This window comes from Plecotus auritus, assembly GCF_963455305.1.
Source record: "Plecotus auritus genome assembly, chromosome: 9".
Taxonomy (NCBI): domain Eukaryota; kingdom Metazoa; phylum Chordata; class Mammalia; order Chiroptera; family Vespertilionidae; genus Plecotus; species Plecotus auritus.
Genome location: NC_137783.1, coordinates 50,287,227 through 50,310,859, shown reverse-complemented (window position 1 = coordinate 50,310,859; position 23,633 = coordinate 50,287,227). Strand labels below are relative to the sequence as shown.

Genomic DNA, 23,633 nt, shown 5'->3' with positions numbered 1-23,633 from the left:
GATAAAAGAAGATTAGGGGGAAATGTAGCAAGAAAATCAAGAACATAACTGAAGGATCTTGAAAATGATCAACTAGTGGGTACAATTCATATTCTTTGTGAAAGTAAATACTGGGAAAAAAGAAAAGAAGACAAAGACAGAAAAAAGTCACAGGCAAAAATTCACCAACATTTCAGGTGAAGAGAGACAAGGGTACATGTGTATGTACAGCATTTGTTCTAGAAAATCAAGGACTAGTGACATTTCCATTCAGTTTTACTAACTTTGATAAACCTGATCATTTTCCTGTGTTAGGGTGGCACAGAAATATTAATGCATCAGGTGAAGCCAATATGAGCAAAGGGGCCCATTTGTTGAGAGCTGTCACCGCGTGCAGGTGGCCACGTTGCATGCCCAAATGTGGAGAAACATCAAGGCCACTCATGACTATTAGGCCCATTGACTCTCACCTGAGGTACGCAGATCAGATCCAACAGTACCCGTGCCACAATTCCTCCCTGCTGGAGGTGTCCAAAGGCTCAGTGTCTCATTGCTATGAAGAGCCATTATTCTGTTTATTCTGCTTGAGAGGAAGGGGCAAGGAGCTTTCTCAATTGCTTGCAGAGACCTCAGGCTGCACCAAGCGTTCTCTTGTTTATGAGTGGGTTTGAATTGCTCTCTGTATTTTGCCAAGCTTGATCTGGCCTTTTCTTCAGTGCAGATGAGTAAATTTTCACATATGGCTTGTAACACATCCAACTGAGAGAACACATCCAGCAGGGATGCTTCAAAGCCAAAGCCCTGAACAGGTGTTACTGAAAAAGGAGGTACAATGACCTGCAGAGAGGAGAGGTGCACAGTGACAATGGCAGGATGCAACTTGCCAGGAATGCAGACTGCGAGGGCGGGTGTCAGGTCAAGTGGCCTGGAAGTCCTAGGATGTGGATTGAAATGTGCAAAGGGCTAGTGTTGGAAGGGCCGCTTCACAGATTTCTTCTGCTAAGATGGGTGTCCGTTAGGCAGACATTCCTGTCTTTTCTCTGATATAAATAGGGAATTAAATCCTGAAATGGTAGGAAACCTCAGAACAAGGAAAGCCAGAAAAGGGGTGGGGTTTGTGTATGTTTGGGGGCTTTGGAAATCATGCCTAGTACGCTTTGGTATGTTCACCAAATGATGCTCAGTGAATGCCCAGTGCTATATGAGTAATGTCTTCATCATGCACTAATCTTTACACTTCTCACGGCACTGACATCTTCTCACATTATCTAGGCCAGTGGTCGGCAAACTGATGCTCATGAGCCGCATGGTTTGCCACTCTGTTGACTAATGAGTTTGCCGACAACTGATCTAAGCAAACCCAGAATAGACATCTTGCCTTCTTACCGTAGTGCTTTGGGCAAGTTTGAGAAGTCCTCTATTTCTTAGTTTCCCCATGTGTAAAATGGAGATAATAACAGGACCTGTCTCAGAGAGTGGTTGCAACTGTGACTTAGGGTCTCATCATTCTACTTCTTACTGAAACTGCCCCTACAACTTTTCCACCTCTAAAAGGGACATGGAGACAGATACTCAGTGAGTTTCCTGAGTTCTTGGAAGAGGGCAGGAAGCTTGGAGAGCAAGCAAGAGGGGAACAGATGTTGGCGAGAGATGACATTTTTAAAAATTCTATTAAAAATTTTTGATGGTGGTCTTGATCTCAACCCATCCTTGAGGTCTGGTTGGTGTTTGGGACTTCCCATCATCACCTGTCCTAAATTGCTTTATGAAGAGTTGGGCGCTGCTTCTTGTTGATTTTCTCATTAGCGAGATTCGATCTACGAGTGGGGCCAAGAGTGGGCCCCTAGACTTGATGTGAGAACAGTCTAGAGATGGGCTGAGAGAGTATTGATAAGGATTCTTCTCTCCTGCTCTCTCTTCCTCCCTACTGAGGGCAGAGTCCTCTGGATGACCTTTCACACCTATTCACATTCTCAGTGCACTGCCAAGTTCAGGCACTCATTTCTTCTCACCTGCGCTAGCACTGCTGCCCTCCAATTAATTATTCTCCCTTGTTACCAAACTTCCACCATGTTTATTATTTTAAAACACATATTGGATCATGTTATCATCCTGTTCTAAAGAGGAAAAAAAAACCAACTTTGGATGGCTCCTTGTTTTCAGTAGGACAACCTCCAGCCATGACTTTCCCTCCACAGTTTGGCCTCAACCTATGTGTCTAATTCTGTTTTCCATGTAAGTATCCTTCATCTAATGAATCTCTTCAAATGTCTTGTTTTTGTCATTTAACATATTTCTATAACATTTTCCTGTGCCTGGATTCTGTCCCTGTCCTCCTCTGGCTGATGGGAGCCTACCCATCTTTTAAAGTAGGAGTCAGCAAACTGTGGCCTGCAAACCAAACCTGGCCTACTGCCCATTTTATTAAATAAAGTTTTATTGTACAGCAGTCATGGCCACTCATTTGCATATTGTCCAGAGCTGCTTTCAAGTGAAAACAGCCAAGCTGGGAAGTTGCAAATGAAAGCATATGGTTCACAAAGTCCCAAAGAGTTACTTCCTGATGTTTGCAGAAAAAGCTTGCTGACCCCTGCTTGAAACACAGCTCAGATGTTGTCATCTCTGTGAAGGCCTTTTACTGCCCTACTGCCCACCTCATATCAGAATTGATGGGTCTCTTTCCTGTAATCCTATAACACTTCCTGTAAACCCCGTGCAGAGCGGTTTCCATGTGGAGCTTTTTAGAAGTCAACAACAGACGGCTCTCAATGGCATTTGGATTCTCAGTGTATTGCACCTAGCGGCCAAGGCACACAGTAGGAATTCAACAGACATTTGCCAAATACTAGACACTGGGTTGAGAATGTGTTTCCACAGTTCATTAGGCATGTGTTTTAGGGGGAAAGTGTGTCTTGAGTCCAGCGATCTTTCTTCTTGTTTGCTTCTACCATCTTGAACGAAACATGTGTTTCTGAACAGCTGCTCCCTGTGGCTGCGGGAGCAGTTTTGAGTAGCTTGATCTAGAATTGATCACCACTTCTTTAGAAGGTGACACGTTTCTTCCACCGCTTCTGCTGACAGGCACAGGATTTGGACACTATAGTGGGTCTGGGATGCAAATGTATTCCCCTTCCATATGTCGTTGGGTATTTGAGTCCGATGGGCAGAGGAGCACGCTGGGAAGGCACGGCTAGCCCGTTGTTTCGCCACAGCTGCCTCTCAGGTTTGCAGTGCTCTTCCAACTCAAACCAGCTCTTTCACCCACTTGTGATTCCTCACCCATGTGAATTCCTCCCAACTGCTCTGGAGGCGGGGCTTGCGCCTGTAATCCCCCAGGCCCCAGCCATCTTCAGGGACCTTCTCTTGCTCTGCTAATGCACGGGATGATACTCTGAGAGTTAGATCTAGGCAGGGTAAGCCCCCAGCTCAAATCTTGGCAACCCTAAGTTTTACCAGATTCCCCCACACCCTCCACATCTGCCCACTCCTGGCAACTGGCTCTCTACAGCAAGTGGTGACCAGTCGATGTGGGAGATGAGAAGCTCTATACTTGAGACCCATGTAGTTTAGTTCCTGGTGGTCCTTACTAGAGACATTGGGCTCAAAGGAGGTGCCTCAGCATTTGGTGCTCTTTATACATATGCGTCACCCAACGTAGACACGTGGGAGAGCTGAATGTAAAGGGTTTCCATAGGAAATAACAAGATTGAACGTGTGTGTGTGTGTGTGTGTGTGTGTGTGTGTGTGTGAGAGGGATACCCTTTAGGTTGCTGCATGAGCAATCTTTATTGTTGTTAGAGATTAAATCTCAATAACTTTCTGAAATTAGAGTGGGCTTCTCATCAGCTTAGTGGGCAGTGGTGCTCACCCTTCCCCTCCTTTTCCTCCTGGCTCCGGAATGGTATCAGCATGTAGTTTTGCTTGCGATCAAATCAGGGCAACATAGTAAATGTCATTTTTCATTTACTGGGGCCCTTTGATCCCATTTGGGGTTTATTTGTTTCAAGTGAAAAATATGAGCCCTATTGCATACATCTATCCTGAAGAGTACTTTTTTATTTTTTTCTGTTAGAGATCAAATCAGAGTTGTAAGTAGTGTGGTCATTAGTTATCACCACCAGCCTTCACAGCCTACACTTTATTTCTGTTCTTACAAAGTCGCCAACCTCCTGTGTTGCATAACGATCCCTCGCAGTGGAGCTATAATATGACTTTCGTGGGCGCCTGGGTGTTAATTTATTTCACAGTTTCCTTTGCAGATATAATCAGAGTCACCTATCACATTCCTGTTTCTTCCTTTTATTGTGTTCCTTTGCTATCTCGTTTGTGTGATCTTTTTCTGCAAATGACAGGTAGTGTTTCTCTGCTCACTGTTTCAGTGACTTATATTCTCCAACACTTCTCTATTGCTATTTTAAAAATACAACATTTTATAGATGTAATCTTAGTTATTTATAACTCAGGTTTTGTTATATGGGAAAATTTCCTAAATGATTCATTGGCTTAGGTGCATTTTTTTAAAGAAAGGGAAAATATTCTTTGCAAAAATATTTTTCTCAAAATTGTAAAGAAGGAAAAGCTCTCAGTATAATTATAATGCATTTTCCTGACTTTTTTAGTCCATTGAAATGTATGAAAATTATTTTTATGTAAGTGATCAAGTTGTGGTATTTAATAACACATTGTTAGCAGCAAAAGAGCGGTCCCTTTTGATTTATTTGGATATTTACTGGTTGACTTACAGTGTTTTACATATTAGAATTGGTTTGTCAACAATTAACATTCTAGGTTTTTATATAACCCATACTTCAGGTAATAGAGGATTATTAAACTGCAACCAGTGTATTAGAAATCTGCCGACTGGTAATAAAATTCTTATGTATAACAGCAGCTGAGAAATACTGCTGTATATTTATGCATAGATTGCAAGATAGATGATGACCCACAAACCAGAAGGCCTTGAAATGCAGGTCGCCAGCAGGTGGCGTTGCTTTTCTATAAATGAAAACCTCCACCTGGCTGTATTCTAGGGACTATTACCATTGCCCCCCTTTCTGCTTTTCTTTTCCAGATTTTCTGCCCTTTATTTCTCTAAAATTAACGTCTAAAACTGAGGGTTTTTTTTGTTTACTTGCTATTTTGAAGAGACACACCTCTACTAAGACAATACGTCTCAATTGCTAAGGTTCTTTAAATCCAACTTGCTTCCCTTAATACTCATTTGGTACAAGTCCTAGTTAAATAAATGTTACTATGTTTTTATTTAAAAATATATATATACATATATATGTCTATATATGTATATATATGTATACATATGTGTGTGTGTGTGTGTGTGTGTGTGTGTGTGTATCTGTTGACTTCAGAGAGGAAGGGAGAGGGAGAGAGAGATAGAAACATCAATGATGACAGAGAATCATTGATCCACTGCCTCCTGCACACCCCCTATTGGGGTTGGAGCCCGCAACCCAGGCATGTACCCTGACCTGGAATCGAACCAAGATCTCCTGGTTCATAGGTTGACATTCAACCATTGAGCCATTCCAGTGGGGCTAAATGTTACTATGTTTTTAAAAGGGAAGTACACAAAATAAGATTCTCACCCCTAAGATTGCATTACCCCCACCATCTGATTACTATGAGGAAAGTCCCCGTATTTATCTAATAGTTATTTATACAAATTAATTCCTTAGGCTTCGTTCTACAACAGGATGAGAGACATTTTTATAAAGTTGGGTTATGCACTGGATTAATGTGCCATATAAAAATAATTTTAATGTGATGCTCTTTCATCAAGATTTACTTTAGAATCCATGTTAACCAAAGAATGTTGCTTTGCTCCCTGGGCCAGAACTAACTTTCTGACAAACAGAATCAGAGGGTTATTTTGTTTTGTTTAGTTTTTTGTTTTAATAAGATTGTCTACACAAAAGATAATCAGCTCATCAATTTGGGCATCAATGAGGAAAAAAAATACTATTAATGTGGTTCTCTTTTTCACACCTCTTTTTCATTTTTTTTTTATATTTTAAAGACACAACTCTGCCTTTTTACTAACTCTTGTTTTTATAAAAGCTACACTATTCTTATACAGGGTGTTGGGTGTAAGTGTGTGCCTGTATGGGAGACAGTGGATTTATTGAGGTGATGGACGGGGAGAATTAAAAGACTTCCCAGGTGACTCATTTATTTATTTTCTTTATTAAGTATGACCTACCAGATCATAAAGAACTTTGAATGCAAGTATTTTACACTTTTTGTAACTTAAGTATTTGAAACCATTCTTTCTGATATTCTAATTGGAATTTTCTCTTTTGAATTTTTAAACTTCTTTTAGACACACTGCAGTGCAGGTCAAGGATCCAGATAATACTGGTATAATGGACATCCTTACTTTATTCACTCTTTTGCTTTTGACAGAGAAAATCCTGAAGTGCTATTGATTCAGTAAAACCAAAGAGTAGAGGATTGGGGAACATTTCCTTCTCAGTGAATTCATTTGAAAGCCCTAATTTTGTTGAATTTTTTTTCCTTTTTTTTTCAAACTATGGATTGCAATCACTTTTCTTGTAAAAGTCAAATCCTGATGGCTTTCCTCCCAGTTCCCTTTATAGGGGGACTCGAGTGTTGAAATAGGAAATAACTGTCCACAGTCAAGCGTGGATGTACCAGGCTGAGCTTTGAGGCAGCAGCCCTGTGAATTTCACAGGACCCCTTTCCAAGGCCTTAAATAACTTTATTTCCCTGTCAAATACACTCTCCAGAATAAAAGTGAGACCTCCAGTGGAACTGGACCACTGCCAGGGGCCTCCTGGTTTTTAGTTTCACACACGTGTGTGTGTCTTATCTGAGACCCTTATAACTTTTAAGTGGCCCAAAAGAAAGGAGGCAGAGTTGGGGGGTGGGGAAGATAGAGTCTACCAAGATGCAAACCATCCACTGCCCTCTTTGAACTTGAGTATTTAAATAGAAAAAGAAAAAACAACAACACAACTTTCAGAGGACTCAGATTATTACCCATTATTTTCCAATTCTGTCATTTGGAGTTTAAAGCCTTACACTATCTGTCCCTTATACCCCTGTCTATACTCTTAAATAAACCTTCCTGTTCCAGCCACATTGAATTCCTTACAGTTCCCTAGATTAGTACTCCCCATCTCCTTGCTTTAGTTCAGGCTGTTCCGTCCACCTAGCACCCCTTCCCTAGTTGACTCAGCATCATGGTTTGAGTGCCACCAGTGTGCCAGGCCCTGTGTTTGATTCTGGGGATACACAGGTGGGCATGGCTGATATCTTTATCCCTCACACTCTTGTTTCGAGTGTTAGAATTTTCCTCCGGCCACTCCAGACCTCATTCATTTAGCCTTTGCCTGACACTATCCTATAACACCTTTTAAACTGTTATTCTGTATCACTTGTGAATTATTTTATATATACATATATATAAACAGGGTGTCCCCAAAATATATACACACCTTAACAGCTGATAGCTCAATTTTGAAAATGAAGTGTATTTTAATAAACTCTGCCTTTATAATTACTCAAAGTGTGTGTATACATTTTGGAGGGATATATATATATATATATATATATATATATATATACATACACATACATACATTAGAGGCCCGATCCACAAAAATTGGTGTACTCGGGGGGTGGTCCCTCAGCCCGGCCTGTGCCCTCTCACAGTCCAGGAACCCTTGGGGGATGTCCACCTGCCAGCTTAGGCCCGCTCCCCAGGGGAGCAAGCCTAAGCCACAGTTGGACATCCTTAGCGCTGCAGAGGAGGTGGGAGAGGCTCCTGCCACTGCGCTCGCGGCCATCAGCCAGCTTGTGGCTGAGCAGAGCTCCCACTGTGGGAGTGCAGTGACCACCAGGGAGCAGCTCCTAGGTTGAGCATCTGACTCCTGGTGGTCAGTGTGCGTCATAGCTACCGATCGTTTTGACATTAGAGTCAATTTGCATATTACTCTTTTATTATATAGGATATATATATTATCTCATTTCTACAGCTAGACTTGTGCTCTCTTATTGTGTATCTTTTAAAAGATTTTTTGAAAATAGGAAAAGAAAAAGCACTACCCAGCTCCCACCGTCAAGATGTCTGTCAAATGGGTCTGAGTGGGATTCAGGCACCTGCTTTCCTGCTCTTTAGTGCTCTCTGGGGTTGAGTCTGGTAGGAAGTGCTAGATAATTATATGAACCTGGAGAGCTAGGGGGCCTCTGGTCCTTGGCTGGCTCCTGTGATATCCGACAGGTAACAGAATAGAGCATTAAGCCCAGAACCATTACAGATCAGAGTTGCAAAAGTCTTTATACATAAAGAATGCCAGTCCTGGAGGGGCGGTGTCCGGCCAGACCTCACAGTTGACCCAGGCCAGGACTAGACCAGGCTCCTCAACACAGGGCTGTGATTCTCCCCTGCAGTGCTGCCTCTCTAGCAACTCAGAGATATTCATCAGGAACATCACCAGGGGCTCAGCACTATGAGGTATTCAGAGATTTGTAAACTACCAGAGAGGAGCTTTTAAGTCTAGTTGGGAAGTAGGACACATGAAATGGAAAACATAGTCTAATGCAAAAGAAATAGATAACAGAGGGGTGTGAGATGAGGTGCCAAGAAAGGAGGGATTCTGTCTTGTTATAATAATCTGGGAAGGCTACCTGGAGGAGGAAGCCTAACCTATTTCTTGAAGAGTGAGTAGAATAGGTAGGTGAAAGGAAGACCTGGTGGGAGGGAATAGTGGAGGAGTCGGTGCCCCTTTACCCCATCATTCCCCTGCCCCTCCCCCATTTCCCATGTGCCTGCCCCAATTCCATGACCTCCCACCAGAAATTCAAGGGAAAGAGCCCATCACAAGCAGGCAGCATGGATTTCCTGTAATTTAGAGGGAATGGTAGGGTTTCTCCACGTTTCCATCTGATTTTCATTTGCTATTGCCCTGAATGGTCCCAGCCTTCTCCAATTGAGGGTTGTTTAAACATTTTCTGGCTTTTCTTCTTTTTATGACACTTGGCATAGCCTAATTATTTTGACCTGAGCAGTTCATTGGGGCCATATGAAATATGGGACAAAGGTGACAGTTGAACAGGATGCAGCGAGTGTGTGGGGGGTGGGTGGAGGTGGCGAATCTCACCCTGTTCTGTGCTTGGACATGAGATCAGCTGTTTGGAGCAGTGGTGAGAGAGTGGGTGCAAAGCCAGAAGGCAGCAGACACATTGTGGTGAGGGCCCACTGGCAGAGAGCTCCAGTTTCGTTGATTTTGCAAAGCCCAGTTAATCATGATAGGTAACGTTTACCAAGAGCTTGCCAGAAACTCTCACAAGCATTGCTCATGTTTTCAATCCATTTCACAATAGCCCTATGAAGAATGTTCTCTGGTTATTTCCATTTTATAGGTGACAAAAATGAAGTTGGTAATTTGCGACATAGCCAGGTTTGGACCCTGCAGTGTTAACTTCGGGGTCTGTGTGCCTAGCTGTTACCTTCCTGCAGCTCATTCTGAGTTGACATTTGTAGAGGGATCGCCCATCTCTTAAAATCTTTATGTCATTGAGTGTCACTGGAGCCAGGGCCAGAGGTGTAAGAGGGTTGCCTACCATATGGCTGGGATGCAGTAAGCAATGTTGGGGGATTTGACCAGCTGGTAAGCTCATACCCCATGAGACAGTTCCTGAAACGGAAGTCCAGTCTTATGCAAGATCTTAAAGCAGAAGTTAGAAGTCACTATTTTATGGACATCTTCAGACTTAGAGGTTGTCCCACGCACAGATCCTGTGAACCAGCTTGGGAGTGCCGGGCAGAGCACACCAGGACAGTCCTGGGCTGTCAGTGTGTGGCCTCTGGCCAACTCCTTTCACCCCACAGCCTCTCTGGATCCTGGCGTCCTCATCTGTCCGTGGGGATAACAAATCTGGTGACATTGTGGAGTTGAGTAACTTATCTGAGATCAGAATTCTAATGAGGGTCAGAGGGACCAGGGCAGGTGGCCCAAATCTGGAAGCTGGTATCCTCATGCTATTCTCATGGGCAGAATTCTGACAGCAAGTGATCTGGATTGGAAGTCAGCAGACCTGGGCCCTGGTGTCAGTGTCATCTTAGTGTAGCCCAAAGAGGGTGAGGCCAGAGCATCCCTGAATCCCTGCCAGCCCCGCTCCTGCATTCCACACCTTGTTCTCTGTGATGAGCAGAAAGCGGCCCAGGCCATATAGACTGATGAGCATTTTAAAATGTTGCACGGGATGCATCTGAGGATAAATTATAGTGGAATACAGATCATGATTTTGTAGTTCAAGAACGCCTTTAGAAGGTGACTATGCCCTTAAGAAATATACTAAATACTGTGTTTAGTGTAAAATCACAATCTGGGACTGGTCTTACCTCCCAAGGTTAAAAGCATTCAGCATTTCTAAAGTGTTTTGGCAGAACATTCTTCATCGGGCCATGTGGTGTACCTGGGTTGCACTAAAATCTCATGCATTTTACCTTTATCTGCGTTTCAGAGAAAGTATCGGGGCAGCCATCTGGAATACATATTAGAATTCTCGGGGGCTTTGGATATGACTGGCTCAATGGAAAATATGGTGTTTATGAATGAGCCGATAGTAATAACGATATTAATAACAATAACGGCCCTTACCTGTCTAATAGCTGATGGTTTAGAGAACCATTTCACATATACACAATTAGATTCTAGGCTGGTCTCAATAGTGAATCATTGGGGCAAGCATTAACTAAAAAGATGCAAGTAACAAAGTGAAAATGGGAATGAACATGTGATTGACATTTTCTGCCCGTTATGTTTACTTGAAGCGGTCTAAGGGGATCTGTTGTTATCCCCACGGACAGATGAGGACTGTAAATCGGCATGGCGGTCGCCAGGGGTGTGATGGGAGGTGCGAAATAAGGTGCAGGAGAGGCCTGCACTGCTCTCCGTTCTGTTTCTCACCCTGGGCAGGTGGCAAAGCTCAGATGCCCAAGGCAGCAGGATCTTTCCTCCGCTCCTCTGGATGTCTGACAATTTGTAAATCCCCAAGGCAGCCTTTCTGGCAAGGGTCTTCCTTACCAATCTCATGCAAACAGCATGAAGCGATCAAAAGAATAACGCTTGTTTTGTCTTTGTCTTGCCTGGTTCGGCACAAGGAAGCGAATAGACACACAGGCAGATACAAAATAAGAGACCTTCTGCGTGAAGACAGGCGGGATGGCAGGACCAGCAGCAGAGCACCCTGGGTGATGGACAGGCGGGGCCAGGGCTGGAGGGAGGCGTTTACCGTGGACACCCCATGTAAGGGGCCAGCAAAAACCTCAGTAATTAAGATAGATGATAGTTTAATGCAATATTTTTTTAATTAAAAAGGGAGGGGGGAACGCCATGATGAATAAAAAGTCAGAATTTTAAATAAAGAGAGGATAAATAGCATTTTTAATGCTGGGATCTAAGTACTGAATTTCACGTCAGTAGCAGGTATAACAGTCAGCCCAACAGAAGACTGGCAGCTGCCACCACTCATATGGGCACCTCTGCTGTGCCAGGAATGGTGCTCTGAACGCACAGGCATTTTCTCTGGGTGCATTTCAGAGGGACCTGATTTGCCCTACAGTAAGCCCGAATCTACTTGATAATAAACCATATCAGAAAAAGTTCCTTTACAGGCTCCATAAATTCCATCACAGTCCATTTTGTCTTTGTTAAATGTGTGAGTTGAAAATTACTACCCCTTCTTTTCACAATGATCAATTTAGACACACAGCTCAGAAAGATCAGCATTCACTGAAAAAAATATATTAGCATGCTTGTGTCTATTAAGCCTATTGCTTTGTAGGCTCCAGCTGATGGTTTTATTAAGTATACTGCAGGAGGGGAAAAATCAAGGATAATTATAAATTCATAAATACATAATTCATTGGCATAAAGTGATTTTAATGGAATGGATGCAGAATTATCTATTTCCTCACAAAAATAACAGAGATGTTCTGATTAAGCCCATAATCTAGTCTATGTGAAATCCAGCCAAACTGATGGGACACATTTCCCTTTCTGAAACTACCTTTGATAAGAAATGCATTACAAACTCATCAGTTTGGCTTCCTGTTAACAAAGAGACAGCAGCCGTCTGGATCATTCTGGATTCACAGTGAAACTGCCACACCGCGTATCCTGCAACGAATGCTGTGCAAGTTTGACAAGGGGCAGATGAATCCAGGAGTTATTGTGCCGGGGTTTAAATCTGTGCGGCAGCTGACGCTTGAAATAATCATCTATACATTGCTCTGAGCGAGCCAGGGAAAGGTTGAAGCTGTATATTTTCAACATATCTAGCCTAATGGTTAATCTGTTGTCCTGTCGGGGCTCATGCAGGGTGGACTTGCAGCCGACACTGACAGCTTCAAGGAACTGCTCCTGGTAGATGTGGTTTGCCTGATTCTCAAAGTGCAGGGTGGAAGGCTGTAACTTAGCTTGAGTTGGAAAGGGGGAAACCAGCCCTGGCTGGTGTGGCTCAGTTGGTTTGGCATCCTCCCCTGCACCGAAAGGTTGCTGGTTTGATTCCCAGTCAGGGCACATGACCAGGTTGCAGCTGAATCCCTGGCAGGAGGCAGCTGGTTGATATTCACCACACTCATCCATATCACTGTTTCTCTTTCTCTCTCCTTCTCCCCTCCTCTCTCTCTCAAAATCAACAAAAATATTTAAAAGGAAAGAAAAGGGGAAACTCACCTGACTGGTTTCCCCAAATGCAAGGGCACCTGCAGGACTAATAGTATGTTGGGTGGTAGGGACGTTCCAGTAACCAAACTATCTCTGTCCCTCCCAACATCACCAAATTTGTTCACTTAGAGTGGCTCCATGCGTGTGTCCTTTATTGTTTGGTCATCCTGGAAGATTGGAAAAAAAATGTCCTTTTAGGAAATTAGAAAATTGTGAGAAGGTAAATGGGGTGTCAGCAAACCTTTTCTATCAAAGGCCAGCTAATAAATATCTTGGGCTCTTTGACCATGCAGTCTCTATTGCAACCACTTGACTCTCTCATTGTAAAGGGAAAACAGATATAAACAATAGGTAAACAAATGACTGGCCATGTCCCAATAAAACTTTATTTATAGCCACTAAATTTGAATTTTGTATAATTTTAATGTGTTATTAAATATTTTTCGTCTTAGATTTTGTCCCCCAATCATTTGAAAATGTAAAAACTACCTTGGCTGGTGTGGCTCAGTTGGTTGAATATTGTCTTGTGCATAGAAAGGTTGCTGGTTCAATTCTGTCAGGGCACAGGCTAGGGTTGCAGACTTGATTGCCAATAGGGGTGTGCAGGAGGCACAGCTGATCAATGTTTTGCTCTCACATTGATGTTTCACTCTATCTCTCCCTCTCCCCTCCTCTCTCTCTTAAAAGAAATCTTAAAAAAATAAATAAGAATGTAAAAACCATTTTTAGCCCATAGCCATACAAAAACATGTTCAAGATGACAGTTTAATAATCCCTGAATTGAGAACTATAAGAAAGAAGGCAGCTTTTGGTGCCAAGGACTTGGCACATTTCATCCCTGTTCTGAAACCCTAACCCCCGCAAGCACGCACTGCCCCTGCCATGGCTGCATGAAGGAGTCTGGTACGCCTTTTGGCCTCAAAATCTTTACTAACTTGTTGGTGTTGGGAGTAGTCAGAGAAGGAAAGGAAAGTTGAAAAGAGGCTGTTTTTATTGGACTCCTGTACATTTTTCCCAGTTTAATTCAAAGTAACAGTTATCTTTAATCTCCCACCTTCCCAGGCTCCAAGCTCCATAGCCATAATTCAAGGAAAATTCTTGCATTGTGCATTTTAGTTGCATATTTGCTTATTCATCTCTATCTCATCTCTGAGAAGCCTGTACCGAGTGATCTTTGTGTGAGCCTTTTCTTTGCCCTTGAGCTGATGGAGACAGTCTGTTCCGAGGAAAAAAGAAAGAAAAAAGCCAGGCAACCAGATGGAATTTTCTACCAAATGCTGAGCAGAACCGAGCATTGGGCAAGTTATTACAGCAGGTCAAGTTCTTAGTGAAGATATATGGGCTGAGATTCTAGATACAGGGACTTTGATGAATGTTGGACTCTGACCGAGATACATATAGAACAGGCTTATGGTCTGCGATGGAATGGAGGAATGTGATTCTGGCATTTCCTTTTGATTCTAGAAGATTCGTTGGGCCCACAATGTTTCTGTAGAGAATATTGCAGTGCAACTCATGTAGATTCTGTCAACACACTTATATACTGTTTTTCTCTCTCCCATGTGGGAGCTGAATTCTTTCATTACTCTGTGTTGATGGACTCAAAGTTACACAATTCAGGTTTCCTAGGCAGTGAATAAAGCCAGAAATATACCCTGTGATTAACTTCTACATAAGCTATTGTTCCTTAAAGCCTCCCTTCTCATTCTCGTATTAGCTCCACAAAAGCCAGAGATGTAAAAGCTCCAACAGGCCTCCCCTACTTTGCCCCCTCCCTTTCCCTGCCCCTTCCCCTTCCCTGCCCCTTCCCCTCTCTGTCCCTCAGCCCGCTGTGGGCTGGCGGGTGCTCCCTGTGCCTACTCCAGGGAAGGTGGGTTACTTACAGATGCTTTCTGTCCTCATTGTATATAATGGCAGGTTGTTGTTTTTTCTTTAACTTACACCCTCTAGGTTTTCCCTCACCCTCTCTCTAGTCTGGTATGTGTGCCAGGCAGCCAGGGTTCTGGGGGTCTGTGATTGTGAGGCAGGAAATGTCTCCCCGTAAAGCAGGTGCAGTCCTGAGCTCCAGTGCAAAGATCACTCTAACGTGGCTGCGCAGTAAGACCTTAAGGTTAAGTAGCCCACCCAGACTCCCTGTGAAAGTCTTAGGCCTCTGTATTAGAGGGAGGACAGGTCAGCCTGGAAGTTATGTCTATTGTGAATTACATATTGACTGTAGTACTATGACTGGTAGGATTTTTCTTGAGGACAAAGTCTGATAAACCCACAGAAATCAAGAAGCACACTGTTCAATCTGTAGGCCAGCAGTTTTGCCCTCTCTGTACCCTCATTCACATCCTGAAAGACTGAAAACACACACCCACTCTTCACTGATGTCCCTCATGACACAAGGATAAAGGACACTCCCCCCCTTTTCTTAGGACTGGCAAACCCCTGGCATTTAATGCAAGTTAGCCAGTGATATTGCAACCAAGGGGCTGGCCAAGACAGTGGTTTGAGATGAAAACCATAGTCTAACCTTGTGGCTGATGACTCAGAATGTAATGATTGGTCAGGGGGTGCGTTTTAGCAGGCTTTGGGAGAGAGGGGTTGCATCTCTCTGCTGAACTAAGTTTTCCAAGTCTGTGTATGTGGAAGGCAGGGGGGAACTCCATGCACTGTGAAATTATTGCACAAATAAAATTATCTTCTGATACATTATCCCTTCTGACACCGATGACAATAACACAGCAAAAAGAATTTCCAGAAGTCATCGGGGTAAAAGTAAAGAAAATTCTCAATGTAGCTGTGAGGAAGAAACTTCCATTTTAATTCAAAGCTATCATTCTAGTTCATGTTAAAGCTGGTTTTCAACTTTTCCAATGAAGAACTGCATGAAGGATTAATTTCCGTTTTCTTTTCTCGTTATTGTTTGGCAGTCAAGGTGGAACCTAGATCGCGCTACCCCAAAGACCCATTTGAGTGCAAGAACGCAACTCACAATTCTCAGCTTGTGACCAAGCCAGGTGAAGGAGTCCTGGAACCCACCCCAATGTGTAGCAACTACCCTGCACCCCTCATGCTTCCCCATAGCATGCTGAGCTCAGTTGAAGAAGAAAGATGCAGTACCGTGGATTTCAGCATGCATTGAGCATTCTGGGCAGCAAAATACCAAAGAGAAAAACCATAAAGAACAATAAATAATAATTAAAACTACCCCCTCCCCAACTCGCAGCTCGCTCAAGATTTCAGTCGGGAGCCCTGTTAGCTAGATGCCTTTTACGTTCAAGCCACTTTGCATGCCTTTACTCTGAGTGATTCCAGTGTGAATATGACATTACTAATGACCTGCTAAGTGTGTGCAGATGTGGGTTTCTCCAGATGTGGTGACTAATAATGTAATGTGGAGATAGCCAGTCAACTCATGTTTATGGGTCGTTTGCCTTTTATTACATTTCTGAGTTTATTTGCTTTGAACTATTTCTTAACTCCAGCCAACAAACTCACCTTTAAGTCTCAGAGGGCATCATCCCCCTAAACCCTGATGAGGAAACAGGGAAGAAGAAATGTGCCCTAGGCTGGAGCTGAGCAACGGGTTCATCACATATCGGGGCCCCAGATTATTTGGGAAAGCTGAAAGTTGAACTCATTGCCCATTTGACTCAAAGGGCCCACAAAGGCATCGGTGAACCTTGACACACTGTTTGCAAGCTGGCTAGGCCAATAAAGAAAGGGATTTCTTTTTTTTTAATCCAGTAAAATATATGATCATTTTGAACTAAGCCCAGAGTCCTGGCCAGTGTTTCTGGAAAATATTGTCTTGCTTTTTGCTTGAAAACAGAATGACAATGAAAAGTCGAGCAAAATGTTGTTACAGATGTTCGACTCTGCATTAAGGCTGTTGGAATTACCACCACGTCCTCAATCAATTCCCAGAACGTTGTCTGGAGGTTATGTCACCGAAATAATGAATCCTCTTTAGTCAAGTATAAGCAAACATGTTAAAACATCGTTGTAACTTTAAATTAAAGTCTAGCGCCAACCGAGGGATCCTGGCCTCATTAGACTTGCCTGACATTTTTCTAGCACGGAGTCTTCCCGACTGTAAAACTGTTGGATGCAGGGCCTGTTAGACGGGCGGGTGCTGGGAAGTTACGGCAGCACATTAAGTGTTATACTTAGGGATGTGCACAAACGAACCCTCGGATTTTATGAGGACGCGGAGACTGGAGGGAGTTCAGCCCCTATAAAAATTCCACCTTGGATTCCTCAGCTTGTTTGTGTTTTAAAGGAGCTGGTAACTCAGGTTCCTCTAACAGATCATATCTTCATGAGGCTTCCACAGCTTGAAGCAGGGAGAGCCGGAGACCAAGGTGTACCGTAATTAGCCAAAAAGCAGGCTAACCAGGAACCTGTGAATGTGTGTGAGCATGAGGTCAATCCATGTGCCTTTCCTGAAAGTATGTAAATTTCAGTCTCCCTTTTAATTCAATTTTTATTCCTCTCATGTAGTCACAGAAGCCATGAAATGAAAATTTTATTTTATAGCTTACCTGAAAGTTTTCCTAGATTTGCTTTCTTTAAATATGCAGAAATCAGCAGTCAAGGATAATAATTAAATATGGTTTATACCCTACTTACGAGAAAGAAGGGATAACTGCTGCTCTTGTGGGTTCTAAGCCATCGGTAATAGTCTCCGTTGCACAGAGTTCATGTTTAAGCTGGGGACCTTTCCCCGTCTCTTCAGGGAGCGGATCTGCATTTCCAGGCCGTGAGCGCAGGAGGAAACCTTTGAACATGGGTTTTATTGAAGAGAACAAATTCCACTTTAAATGCAGTCTGAATATGATGGATGATCTTTCTGACTTGCAATGAAAATAAATAGTTTCCTTGCATAGAAGGAGGCATAACTTTAGCAGCAGAACGGGATGTCTCCCTGGAGCTGGCTAACAGGTATCAACTTGCAAGTCTTCCTTCCATCTGAACGTCACTGTAGGTAAACAGACAGCGACAAGGTGCAAGGAGAATGGGCTCTTAACCAAAGAGGGCTATTTATTGTGGGCCCAGTGCAACTGGGAAGACAAACATTAAGCAAAAGAATCCAACAGAAATGCCTGAGTGTGACTTCTGTTCAGGTCATAACTAATATGGACAAAACCATGGCAACCTCTGGCGACTTTGAGTCAAGTTAGCCATAGTGGACTAGGTCCAAGAGCCTTTTGGATATTTCATTCGAACCATTGAAAGGCTCATGTGATAGAGAAGAAAATAACTTTCATCCCCATGAGTCCGACTGCCACGCACACACGTTATTTAGTCTGGCATGCTACTCTACTAATCTAGGTCCCCCGTAAGTGGTCCACTGGTCACCCTTGTATTACCAGTGGAGTCCGTGTAAGACTTTCTGAGGAAAGTGCAAAAATGCGTGCGCACGTGCGCGCGCACTCTCTCTCTCTCTCTCTCTCTCTCTCTCTCTCAATCTCAGTCTCCTTGCCTTTCTGCCCCATTATTGCCTGGGATGCCTGGCCCTATCCTGTGAAAGCAAGATGAATTCAGGTCAAGCTCAGAGTGCCTGTTTGCTCACCGAGAGATGCATATCAACCCTAAGTGATTTTTTTCTATACCATTTATGTGGCTGGTATTTCTTTCCTTTAATCTTTTAAGTGCTGTTTAGTCTCGGTGTGATTTGCTGTGGATACTCATTTCTGATAAGATGCGATATCCTCCCAGGCACATAGTTCCAGCCTGGAGCCCTAAGTGACTGATACGGTCGCAGCCTGAGCATGGGCCTCTGGGGGGATGGGGCGGGAGGCAGAGCGAGTGGTTCTGTGGGCATTTACAGGTGCTTCCTTGCCTTCGTTTCTTCTGGAGTAGCTCTCAATTTGAACCACGTTCTTGTTCCCTTACCCTGTGTCAGCCATAATTTAGACAACCTTAGACTGGCAGTGGAATGGGGACGGGATGCCAAGTGTGATACCTTGAGGCAGGTCCAGAAGGTCGTTGGATCATCGTAATCCCTTATGGAACCATTTGTTCTACATAACACACTAAATGTACTCAGGGTCTTCAGGGAAGTGCCATGTAATGCATGTGCTGAGATGGGTCTTTTTGGATAAGATCAAGTAGCTAAGGTGACAGTTTCTTTCCAACCCACGACTTATATGCCATTAACATATGTCAAGCATCTTTCGATGTCTTCCGTGCTAATATTTCTCTTCTTAGCTTTAAGGTAACTGCTGTGTACTCCGGGTTTCGGGGTGCTTCCTCCCCCTCTGTGTTGCAGTCAACTATGCAAACCTGAGGATCCTACTTTTCCTTCTTGCCATTACAGCTTTAGCCTGAATTGTGGGGGTGGGGGAGGGGGACTAGAATTTTCCCGCCGATGCCCTTGGGGGCCGGGCCGGGTGTGCATCTGCTAATTTATCAAGCAACTCTCTTAAAAAGAAGCATGGTGCAGGCTGATACCTCTGCAAAGCTTGTGAGTGGGTGTCTTTGGGCAAAGGCAGTGGAGTGTGCTGTGCTGTGTGTGAGCGAAGCTTTACATTGCTTAGCGCTCTGTGTAGCATAGACATTCGGGAAACAGCCTTTGGTTTCCAACCCCCTGTGCTGCCCTCCTTCCCTGCCCCTCACCACATCATCAGAGATATCATTCAATGGCAACCTCCTCCTTCGTTTGGGTGCTGTTCTCCTGTCCGGTTCTCCAACCTTGCAGCCCCGTCCAGCTGTCCTGATAAATTAGGAAAGTTTCCTATGTGTGCAGCCCCCCTTTGGGGGAGGTGGAGGGACAAGGGCTGAGTGGGCTGAGGATTCCTGAGCCAGCACGCGCCAATGTCCCCAGTCCTGAGTGACTGAGACATTGGCTGCGAAGGCCTCCAATCCTAGCCTCTCTCCAGACTCTTCCTCTGGCGCAGGGATCAGGGACCAGGGAAGTCGGTGCCTTTGCAGAAGCAGGAGTCGCTGGCAGCTAGGGTGCTGCTATTTCCAAACAACTTGATTTCTGATTTTGGTTACGAGAAAACCCATTCCATTACCCAGCAAAGCAAAGTAACCAAAATGATCTCTTGAGAGTAATGATTGCATGCCCCCATCTATAGCACTATATTTTGTATGCGGATAAATCACGACTTCCTTTCTTTTTTATGGCAGGGTGCGTACAAACTGTTGTAGTCTGTTTCAAGTGCATGTTCAAACACTGGAGTGTAAAGAGGTGGCTTTCGCCTCCTCTAAGCTGGCTTCTCGGACTAACACATGGGTCTTTGTCACTGGGTCCAAAAGGCAGCCCTCAATTCCTAGTGCGTGACTGAGTTGTGAGTGTGTGTCCTTTGATATCTTGCCTGTGTTGCACAGTCTGCCCTCACACTGTCCATAATCTCATGAGCTGCCTGTATTTCCAGTTGAAGATGAGCAGCCCTCGACGCTGTCACCAAAAAAAAAGCAGCGGAATGGAGGCATGCGGAACTCCCCCGGCTCCTCACCCAAGCTGATGAGGTAAGGAGAGGGGCCCCAGGCCTGGGGGGGTCCCCTCTAGCTCCTCCCCTCCCTATCTCACCCACTCCCCACCAGCCCAGGCCCAGCGCGGCCCTTCCCAGCAGGCCGGAGTCAGGGAGGGATGGGGTCTTAGATGGCTTCTCAAAAGCTGGAATATTTATTCCGTCAGCTTGTCAGCAGTTAATGATAGAGCTGAAAAAATCCTGTCTTGAAAAACAGTTGGAAAAGCTGTTTGAAAAATACACAGGCTTTAAAGGCGGAGCTGTCACCATGTCCTGTCCACGTGTCGCTCCTAACCAGCAGTGGCACTAATGACGGTGGCAACCAATCCGGGAACGCGTGGGCCAGCTCGCCTCCGGCTAGTCTTTCTGCTGGGGGCCCTGCGAGGACTGCTGTCTGTACTGAGGGCCATATGTGCGATGTATCATCACAATCAAAAAGGAACCTGAAGATTACCCCCCTTTCATCCTGTCACCTGAAATCAAATTTCTGTTAATTGATTTTGACTGATAAAAAAGTCCAATAATCTGTGGACTTGCCAAAGCAAAGTTCAAAAGTAATCCTGTTCAGCTCAGACCAAAAGCATTATTAATTATGAAATACAGTGTATGCTTTCTCTCTCTCTCTCCTTCTCTCCTTCTTTCTCCTCTTTCCCTCCCTCTGTCTCTTTCCTTCTCTCTCTTTCTCCCCTCCCCTCCCCTCCACTCCACTTCCCTCCCCTCCCCTCCCCTCCCCTCCCTTTCCTTTCCCTTCTTCCTATTTTAACTATGGAAATAGAAAGTAAAACCAAATTTCATCCTGTTCCTCTTCTTGGCCTCTGTCTTTTATCTTGCCTTTTTTTTTGTCTTCATCTGCCAATCTCAGTGCTTATTCCCCTCAATGCCCTCACTCTCTCGCCTCTCAGAGCAGCAGGGGTGGTCTCATACTGGCACTGCTCTCCCTAAGTGCTCACGTCATGGAGACACCCACCATTGCTAAGTTACTTTCTTCTTTTCATTTGCCTTGACCACTCTTCTCCCTTTGGTTATTGGACATTGATGGTGATTTTTCTCTCCTTCCCCCCTTATCCACCACCTTCACATCTTCCTGGCCCTTCCCCAGCACCTTTCTGGGACAGAGATGGGCAGTCTCCTCCATGCCCTTGAGGACACAAGGTCCCATGGAGGACTCACCGGCCGCATGTCCTTCCCATTGCCACCATCTCTTCCTGTGAGATGTTTCCTCATTAGTCCTCTGCCTTCCCCTCCGCTCAGTCTTGCTGGGGTCTCACTGATTTACATGTTGGTTTGCAGTTTATGAGGAGGAATGAAATGCGCCAACTGCCAAGCTTCTCATTCTTATGAAGCCAGCTGTCCTGCTAGCATTCATTTCCTACCTAGTCCCCCACCTTTAGGTAATCGCCTTACCTAATGCTAATAGTTTTATCCATTTAAAGTAGAGAAAAGCTCAGGCGTTCTCTTTTGCCTAAATTTAGAGAAGCAAATAATAAATAAATAAAGAGAAGTGTCTGAAAAATCTGAAACCTTTGGAGCCAAATTCCCTGTCCCTGTTTGCTATGTAAAGGACGGCTTATTTCTTTGATCTTGAGTAATAATAATTCTGAGGAGTTATACTGTTTTCATATGCTTCAAAGCTGTGTCAAAGTTTTGCTGCTTAAGGGTCCTTCTTTATTCTGCTGGCTCTTGGGTGCTGAGATGACAGGTCCTCTGTACGGCGTGGAAGCTTTTTTAAGTCGTAGCCTTCAGCAAAACATGAAATTACCAAATCCAGGGTAACATACTTCTACACAAATGCCTTTCCTGTAGATATATTATACCACATATATTAAATACTTTAGTGTTCCACGCTACATTTTATGTGCAATAGAAAGTGATGGCTTGAGGTAGCCTGGAGGGGACTTTTTTTCCACCAGTAGAAAAAGCCAGTGTATACCGGATCAAGTACGGTTTTTACAGGACTTTCTGCCCGAAGGCCTTTGTAAATAAGTAATGATCAACAGATTGGCTGTGGGTTTTTGAAAAGCATGCCTATGTCAGTTTGCATGATGGGGGAGGATTTTCAAAGTGGGGCTTGCTTTCATTGCCTTTCGGCGAGGGGCCGAGGGAGGCAGTCATCCTGGGCCAGTGCTGTCTGTTCCACGCTGCGTCAGGGCTGCTCACTGTGGTCAGGCGTGAGCTGAGGCTTGCCACGGTGCAGAGCTCACATTTCCGGTGTTGGTGCCTGTGGGCTGCTGCGATGGCCAGGGCTCCTGTCACCCCAGTGCTGTTCCCCACCGCCACTAGGGTCCCAATCACGGCTCAGCTGGAACGGGCTGTCCCATGACCAGTCAGAAAGTCTCAGACACCCATCCATTACTTGCTGAGTGCCAGGTGCTCTCCAGACCCTGCTGTCGGGGCAAGGACAGGTGCTAACCCTGCTCCGTTTCCCGTCACTCGGTGTGCATGGAGACCACGGGCTTGCTCGGGTTGGGGTATCTGGCCCTGGTGATGAGGCTGCCAGGGCCAGTGGTCGCTACATCCCTCCTGTTGATCGAGAGAAACAGGGGCTCATGCAGCACCTTGTGGCTTCGCCAGTCCGTCTTCTCTCCCCCCTCCCCCCAATCTCTCCAAACTCTCCCTTTCTACTTTACAAAAGACAGGACTTCCAGGTCCTGGTCCTTATGATCCTGAAAAACCCATTCAGGAAGCTAAGGACGTACTGAAGTGGGCTTTTAGACATGTGTTTGGGGCTTGCCGTCTGAGCAGAATCACTCACTGTGCGTGTGGGCAGGTTTCAGGGGCCGACGGGCCAGGACAGCAGTAGCTCCAGGAGAAGCTGGAGAGTCCAGACGGCGAGAGTGGGATTTAATTCACCACCGTGACTCCTGCAAATAAAACAGGCTCCCACGGAGGGCTCCCTGCAAACCACCGCTGGCTGTACCATGGCTGGGCCTCCGCACTAATGGGTCTCCATCTCCCTTGTCCTGGTATCAGGCTCACCCTGATTTTTAAGGGTCACTTATTGCTCTGCGCAATCATTAGGTGAACAGCCTTGTTTGTGTGTCTGGATCAGACAGTATGTTTTTGAGTTATCCTGACAGAAAACAACTCTCACAGTCAGACTGAGCCAAATGGCCAATGTCTGTGCTTCCAGCCAGGGGCGTCATCACAGGCGACCTTTGGCTTCACAGCCCCCAGGGGAGAGGGCCATAGAGGTTCCCAGGACCCTGGTACTCTCCGTCCTTGCTGGTCTCTCAACATGGACGAATTTTAGGAGCTGCTCCTGGCTTTCCTGCACACGCCAAGCATCCACCACTTCTCAGGCCTCCTCGCTGGTGGGCTGTGCCTTGTAAGGATAGCTGGGATTCCTCAATTGTAAGGCCTTCAGGGCAAGAACTTTGTCTCTAAATAACTAGGTCAGGGGTTCTTAATTTGGGGGTCTCACAAGCCCCACTGAACTGCCAATGAAAACCCCAGGGAGAAAGAAGGGGTGCTG

The 23,633-nt window shown here is 44.8% G+C and overlaps 1 protein-coding gene across 10 annotated transcripts in view; it reads left to right on the top strand.

Moving 5' to 3' along the window:
- KCNMA1 (potassium calcium-activated channel subfamily M alpha 1) overlaps positions 1-23,633 on the top strand; it is a 719,040-nt gene that overhangs the window by 614,353 nt on the left and 81,054 nt on the right. For 8 of the 10 annotated variants that reach the window (XM_080687587.1, XM_080687584.1, XM_080687583.1 and 5 more), the window contains one exon: positions 20,066-20,159. In XM_080687587.1, coding sequence (XP_080543713.1) covers positions 20,066-20,159 — 94 coding nt within the window. Of the gene's footprint in view, positions 1-15,610; positions 15,698-20,065; positions 20,160-23,633 lie in introns of all 10 variants that reach the window. The other 2 variants (XM_080687585.1, XM_080687578.1) reach the window with 1 other exon arrangement.